Below are 7,610 nucleotides of genomic sequence, written 5' to 3'. Positions count from 1 at the left end.
GTTCTAATTCAACACAGTCTTATACCATGACTCACAAAACAGAAAAAAGAAAGTAGAGCTATCACGTTAGAAAATTAAAATTGACATTTTACTTTGTTTCGATAAAATAAAATGTTCATTTAATTTAGAATAGTTGATCGTTTTAATACTTTTATTTCGAGTCTTCCTTTTTTAATATGATCTGTTTTCATTTGTCTAGCCTTTTTCCATTTGTCGTATAATAATGCTTCGAAAATGATTAACACTAATTGTATAACAATAAATAAGACGAATTACTTGAAAACGTTTAATGTGCCAAAGAAGTTGTACTGTATTGCCACAGTTAACCCCCAGATGATGTATTTAATGGTACCATTGTATTGGATATAGAAGACATTTGCATGGGTGGTGCAGGAGCCTGCTGCTTTGCCGCTGGAATTTTCAAACATTCAGTTACATTCCATTGAATGAGATTAAACTTCGCTCGATAAGTAAGCGGTTATTACTTGTGCTTTAACGTGCATTCAGTGCAGTGTTGAATTCAGCGTAGAAAAATTAATTAGTTTAAAAGATTAGGCGTGTGTTAATCCAGATCTAAAATTTATCAATAAACTACATTGGTATCACAATACTTTTATTACTTTATCTTACAAAAATTTACAAGCAATGAAATATGTCTTTCGTCCATGCATGGAATCATAGCAAATTGATTAATCTATGAAATAGGAATCTGATATAGTGACTCATCAGCAGCATTAAATCACATGTATGAATAAATTTGATATGCATAATCTTAGAAATGCACGTGTGCAGCAGAGGACAACTAAAAACTTACTGAAATAATTCAGCGGTATATCGTCTAATAGTATGATTCAAGAAAGAGTATGACTGACTTTCAAACTTATTGTTCTTACCGTTTCTGCTGCTGTAGATTTTTTGAAACCCTCTGAATGGTTCCGGTGGCGGGAAATTCGCGATAGAATGAAACATGTCCGCGTATCGTATCTCTAGGTCTAGAGTGCTCATGGTTTGGCCGTTGCGCATGGAAGAACTCCTTGTTGGAGGTGTTGGCGGTGGCGGCGGCGGCGGAGCGAGTCTCTGATGGGTGGGAGCTGGGCGATGAGGAAGAGGTGGAGGAGGAGGTGGTATACCAGGAGCGCTGACAGTAATTCTTGAAGGTGGTGGAGGTGCCACTCTGGTCGCGGTGGTAGCTGTATTATTTGCTCTAAAAGTAGGAGGAGAGGGAGGTTTGGCGACCGGGTGTCTGAGAATTCTATTCGTAGGCCTTGGTTGTGTTTCATTCAGGCAATCTTGAGACTGATGAAGAGAAGGTGTAGTTGGAGCTAGCACAGGAGGTGACCTGGGCAATCGCATACTTTGTGCTCTAGACACACTTCCTCCTGTAGTTAAATTCAATTTCTTAGGAGGTGGAGATGGTTTGTGCAATGTAGTTGATGGAGTTGAAGGTGGTTTAGGTGCAAGAGTAGGTTTCCCAAATCCCTTGGGTGCCTCTGCATTGGAATTTGCAGAGTCTGTAGTAGTTTGTCCTTGTGTTGAGTTGGCCTTCTAAAATGTTACATAAAATCTTTTAGTATATTTAATAATATAGCTTCTTCAGTATGTTTACCTGAGCAAATATCTGTTGCTTTTGAATAGCTGATGGTGGAACTGGAGGTGGACCTCTTTTTATGCAAGGGACAGTGGACTGACCAAAATTTGTATTATTTACATTGTTCTGGTTCTTTTCACCTGAAGTAGTCCTGAGTCCTGTAGGCTTTAGTTTAGGCATACCACTAGAAAATAATCCACCTAACCCTATAGGTCCTCCATTACTGGTAACATTAATTCCACTGCTTACTACATTAGAACTATTTTCCCTGGTATTTGAGGAAGAAGAGTTTCCTAGCTCACCCTTTACTCTACCTAAAAGAACAATATATTAACTGTAACAAAAATATTATCCATAAGAAATGTGTATATTCCATAACATACCACTAACTGCAGGTATACTCTTATCTACAGTCACAGTTTTCTTTAATGTTTTCCCAGCTCTGATTGACTGAAGGAGTAAACTCCTATCTTGTTCTGTTGCACCAGAGCTGGATGCATTGAAGATAATAGGTGGAGGTGGAGGTGGTGCAGGCATCCTTGTTCAATTTATGCAAAAATACTTGCCACTCCTAACAAATTAATGAAAAAAAAGAAGAAAACAAAATGATTGTATTACTAAAAAACAGTAAATTCTTCCGGTCGAATTAAATTGTGGGTGGTAGAATGTATAATGGCTGAAGTACATTTTAAAAGATAAGATTAGACCTCCTACAGAGAAAACACTACAATTAGGTTAGAGCAAAAATAATTTCCATATTTTCTCTATTGTTGTACTATCGTACTACTGATCTTTATACTCTAATAATATATATCTAAAATTTAATAAATATGTATTACAAAATTGTTTACCTAAAATTGACAGAAAGATTTTGCACCCACAGCGGGACGATCTTTGAAACTACCGCACTTTGTGTCCGTTTCTGATTCACTATGAACGAATAGAACCCACAACATTCCAAAATTTTCCAGGGGCGAAGCGATTCAAGTGCACCGCTGTTTTTTACGTGTATAAGCCCAGATCGACCCGTCACGCGTACAGATGATCGAATGAATGTACATCCCGATAAGAATACGCCGTTTGTTTATAGCATCGACGAGTCATATTCGATCGAACATGCACACGTCGAATACACCTGAATACACCACACCTGGGAGGTCTTAAAGTCCTGCCACTGAAACGAGAACAGTATCTTTCTCTTGTAACCGTGTTCTCATTGGTCATCGAGTAGAGATCTGCATCCTCGATTTCCATTAGGGAACAACGCATCCCTTTTTAAACATTCCGCCTAGTAATTGTTTCCTTATTGGTTCATTCGTTCCAGAAGTCGGAAATAATAAAGCATTGTTTTTTTAATTTATTAAATACGAGGAAATGATAAATAGTTTTTGTAATGTTTGACAAAATTTATTGCTAATGATGTGAAATGTTTTGCACGTTATGCTAAAATTATAAAAAAAAAAGCACAAGGAATACGAAATATATGTTAATTTAGGAAATATAATTAACATACAATAACGTACAGATATACAGGTGATACAACAAGGTTTTCTTTTCGAGAAAACTTTTGATATTTTATCATAGTGAATAAAAGCAATTAAACATCTTACCTTTCATCATTTTATTTTGTATATTATATTTATCCAAGTATCATGCCTGAAAAGAGATTAATCGAATGCAACGTTATTGTCCCTATGTGCCATAAAAATTCTGCTATAATAAGGTGAAAGACTGAACATCTCTACGAGTCGTAATATCAAAAACCGTTTATAAGTGTAAAATTCATTTTGTGCAAAAGTTTCTTTTTATACAATTAATATACAATTTTATATGTACATATTTACAGAATCCATTCGTCAATATAAAAATAGATCATACACTATATGAATTATGATAATAATCCCTGTAAAAAGTTCCCTCTCTTTTTCACTTCGTCGCAGAAACTGCGGTATACAATGTACATGCTACATTTATTCAATAAAATCCAATCTTTCATCGATGTCGTTAACGTAAAACAACAACCAACGTTCAACCAACAATTTTTCCTTTTTGACTTCTAAACACTCTCAGATACGAGCACGATTTTAATTCTTTTTCTATTCGTTCGTTACATGATTTGTTGGTTGAGCTTTTATTTCGTCCATTTGCTCGGATATAACAATATCAGACTGTTCCGTGTCTTTATGTAGAGCGATAATAATTTTCTCTTCCGTAGAAGATTGACTGTCAGAAGAGCCTTCCTGCGTCGAAGTAGCTGCTTCCTACAATAGAAAAGAAACTATAAAAATTAACCCTAATTTAATTATCCTTTCACTCTGCTGCTCTCGTTTAGAAACGAAGTAGACCCACTTAGACTACAACTTCTCTTACCGTACTTCGAATCTTCGTATGTGTCTTTATGTGCTTTGTCAAATGGTCCGATCGCATGAACTTTTTCGTACACTCAGGACACTGAAATCTCTTCTCTCCTGTGTGAGTTCTACGGTGCCTCTGAAGCTCATCTGACCTAGTGAATTTCTTACCACAAAATATCCAACTACAAACAAACGGTCTTTCACCAGTGTGCCACCTTAAATGAGCTCTGAGATGACTTGTTTTTCCATACACTTTATTGCAACCTGCTATGTGACAAACGTGTTGCCTTTTCCTGGTCATATCTCTGTTCCTATACAAATAAATGTACAATTTATAAACCTTATTGAATAAAAATTATTTTGAAAATAATTACCTATCACCATCGCCACAATTGGGACACGTGCAAGCAACTCTCCTACGATGTTGCTTACTGGAATCTGTTTCAACGTTTGTGGATGCTGCAGTTGTTACTTGATGTTGATGAGACGTAGGGGTAGGTGTTGTTAATGTGTTATTTGACTGAAGAGTTTGCAGAATTTGCCACTTTGTCGGATCGTTAGAGTCTAATTGCACAGTTGGAGCAGCCACAATAGGCGCAGCTGCCGTTGCAGGTAGCGTTTGAACAGTAGCAGGCTGAAGAGCACTTGCAGGTATAACTTGCACATTACCCAGGCCTGGAATATTTTGCACCGGTATCGATTGAAGAAAACCGTTCGTTGCGTTCATTCCTGTGGCTGGTTGAAGTTGCATTATACTTCCACTGCCAACGCCCCTCATCATGTTACCTTGTTGGGCAGTTAGGTTCGCTAACGCAGATGCAGGAATTAAAGTTAGTTGTTGAGCTTGCGTCCCTGTAAAATTGAAATATTAATATTTCTTGAATAAAGACAAGTAAGAAGAATAACTGGCTAATTGCCTGGCATCAATACTGGTTACTTTGATATCACCTTCGACTGCCTCTGGTGGTCTAGTTAAAGCTGACAACGTTTGCACATCAATTTTCTGTCCATCCTTCGTAGTGATTACGTTACTGGTCCCTGGCACTGGTCTCCCAAGTGCACCAATTCCAAGCACCTATAAAAAAAATTCAATGAGAAGAAACGTTTGATAAATTAAACTTAAAAAAATAATTAATCCATTTATTGTCTTTTACCTGAACGTTGCTTGGGGTTGTTACCGTCGTGCTCCAAGTTGCTACAGTCGAGGATGGTGCAGAGGATTGTTGTTGCGCTTGTTGGACCTGCTGTTGCTGCTGTTGCTGTTGTTGGATCACTTGTTGAACAACTTGTTGTACTTGTTGTTGCTGCTGCTGCTGCTGAACTTGCGCTTGAGCTGCTTGTTGCTGTTGTTGTACAGATTGCACTACTTGTGGTTGGGCTTGCTGTTGCACTACTTGCTGCTGTGCTTGTTGTTGAGCTACTTGTTGAGCTACTTGCGTTACTTGTTGACTCTGTGATACCAATACCACTTGGTAATATATCATCACGACATAGAAAATTATTTTATTTTACACTCACCTGTAAACTTTGAAGTTGTGGTAAGTTGGCGATTTGGACCTGCTGAATTTGACCATTTGGTGTAATTATTTGTGCTACTTGTGGGATTTGCTGCAAGGAAATTTCAAACAATATATACAATTTTTATATTACCGAAAAATTTTTATTCTACTTTTATAACATACTTGGGTAATTTGCGGTATCATTTGTGTGGCAGGCACATTGAAGACACTAGACAATGCTTGAACAGGAAAATGCACAGTTTGATACACGGTTTGTCCATTACTGGCAGTGACCGGTACTTGTACAGGCACAGTTTGCTGAACATGCTGCATAGGGAATTGAAGTGGTCTAACTTGAACACTTTGTCCTGTAATATAAAAAATATTAAACTAAGTGCTTTATGAAACATACTTGATAATTACTTATGAATATATACCTGTTGGTAGTTGAACAGTTTGCCCAGTGATATTCTGTATGATAGAAGTAGGAAAGACATTGGGTGCCCTTATCAAACTAACTGGTTGTGGTGTAATAATAGTCTGCCCATTAGCCAGTTGTACTTGCTGACTAGCAAGCTGAACTTGTTGCCCATTAGCTGTAGCAAACTGCATGGTGGGCTGGCTTTGATGATGCCCACCTGCAGCAGACATAGCAGAGGATGGAATGAAAAGTGCTTCTTGGCCATCAATGTTAACAGTTTGCATCTGTGGTATAACACTGTAACTGAGTTGCTGTTGTGGCTGCTGTTGTTGAGGCTGCTGCTGTGTCTGCTGTTGCTGTGTTTGTTGCTGTTGCTGTTGAAGAGCAGCTTGGGTCTGAGTACTGATCAATTGAGCACCCTAAAGCAATCATTGTATCTTAAAAGAAGAAATAATCCAATCATTTATCATTCTTCTAAAGATCACTTCTCTCACCTGCAAGAATTGCTGTGGTAAAGATTGCACAGATATAGTTTGTGCTCTCGGCTGATCATGTTGTGGCTGTTGAGTTTGTAAAGGCACAAAGTTTTGCAGTTGCTGTAAAGTAATAACTTGTGGCTGTTGCTGCTGCTGCGCTTGCTGTTGTATGTCCTGCTGCTGTTGCAACTGTTGCAGAACATTTGCACTCAAGAAACGAATCTGTGGCTGGGTACTTTGTTGTTCCAATTGTTGCTGCTGCTGGTCAGACTCATCCTGTTGTTGCTGCTGCGTTTGCAGAGGATCATGGTCTTCTATCTCCTCCTATTATTTATCAGTTCCATTAATTTCTATGAATCAAGAATGGAAAAGGTAATCTTACCTGAGTGATGTTCCTTCCATCAACGCTTCGTTTCATCATGAAAATATCCGTCGTGTATCCTCACAAACGCAAATAACGCCGACGTCAACGCTAATTTTACGTTGAGCACCCTTATGCTAGGAATCCATTCTTTGCTATACCAACTTGGGCCGTCTATTCACACTTCGATACGCGAAAACGCTCGCTCGGTGAGCGTTTAATCTGGAAAAATTCAATCATGCATTAGTCTCGTTCTATTCCACTGTATGGCTATTTAAAACATGGATCTTCACCGACTTAGCCACAATCGCAACAACCCTGCCACTCCAAGACTGCATCTGGACTCCCTTATTCCTAACCAATATTTCCAAAGTAAAACTTAAGAGGACAACACGGTGCACGCGTATACACGGGTAAGAAACATCAACGGCTCGAACACGATATATCGACACGTGCGAGGACCACTCTCCGGAGACAAAGAAGGCCAGAGAGAGCACTCCTCGAGAACCCAATCGAGGACCGCCTCTCTACGCCCCTGTCGCAGCCGCCCCACCCGCCGCCGCTCGAAATATCGCACGCCGTAGCAAGGACGCGCATACCCACCGACACAGAGGCGCACCGTGTGTCGTCACACCCGCCCACTCGGTCGCCTGGCCAGCCGTCCGCTCACTCATACATTCACCAACCTGCGATAACGGGGAAGGCAGCCTCGCGATGCAGCCTCCACCCACTTTGCACATGGGACTCCACCTAACTCGCGAACGGCACGTGCTTCTCCACAGAAACGTCTATTCTGCCCTCCCGCTTATTTCCCTCGAGGAACCCGCTACAGCCCCTTCTGCGCCGTTACACTTCCTGTTTTGCTGGGGCCGCCATTATGGACTTCGACGAATAATTCGAACGATCCCTTC

General features: G+C 39.6%; 2 protein-coding genes across 2 annotated transcripts; both read right to left on the bottom strand.

The window, feature by feature from the left end:
* Positions 1-231: 231 nt before the first annotated feature.
* On the bottom strand, positions 232-2,125 carry LOC108575714 (formin-like protein 14). Its single transcript, XM_017938594.1, has 4 exons — positions 1,972-2,125; positions 1,607-1,902; positions 894-1,545; positions 232-411 (listed from the first exon to the last, which is right to left on the bottom strand). The coding sequence occupies exons 1-4, from the start codon at positions 2,123-2,125 to the stop codon at positions 323-325; spliced, it is 1,191 nt and encodes a 396-aa protein (XP_017794083.1). The 3' UTR covers positions 232-322.
* Positions 2,126-3,582: 1,457 nt separating this feature from the next.
* LOC108575676 (transcription factor Sp2-like) lies at positions 3,583-7,581 on the bottom strand. The gene is given in 10 exon segments (XM_017938536.1): positions 3,583-3,849; positions 3,959-4,253; positions 4,317-5,017; positions 5,097-5,393; positions 5,461-5,550; positions 5,625-5,809; positions 5,879-6,281; positions 6,357-6,662; positions 6,721-6,921; positions 7,386-7,581. Coding segments are annotated over 9 exon segments (2,481 nt in total). The 5' UTR covers positions 6,760-6,921; positions 7,386-7,581; the 3' UTR covers positions 3,583-3,684.
* Positions 7,582-7,610: the final 29 nt, after the last annotated feature.

The sequence above is a fragment of the Habropoda laboriosa genome, unplaced genomic scaffold, assembly GCF_001263275.1.
Source record: "Habropoda laboriosa isolate 0110345459 unplaced genomic scaffold, ASM126327v1 scaffold295, whole genome shotgun sequence".
NCBI classification, from domain to species: domain Eukaryota; kingdom Metazoa; phylum Arthropoda; class Insecta; order Hymenoptera; family Apidae; genus Habropoda; species Habropoda laboriosa.
Note: the sequence above shows the minus strand (reverse complement) of the source record. Positions and strands in the feature narration are given on the sequence as shown.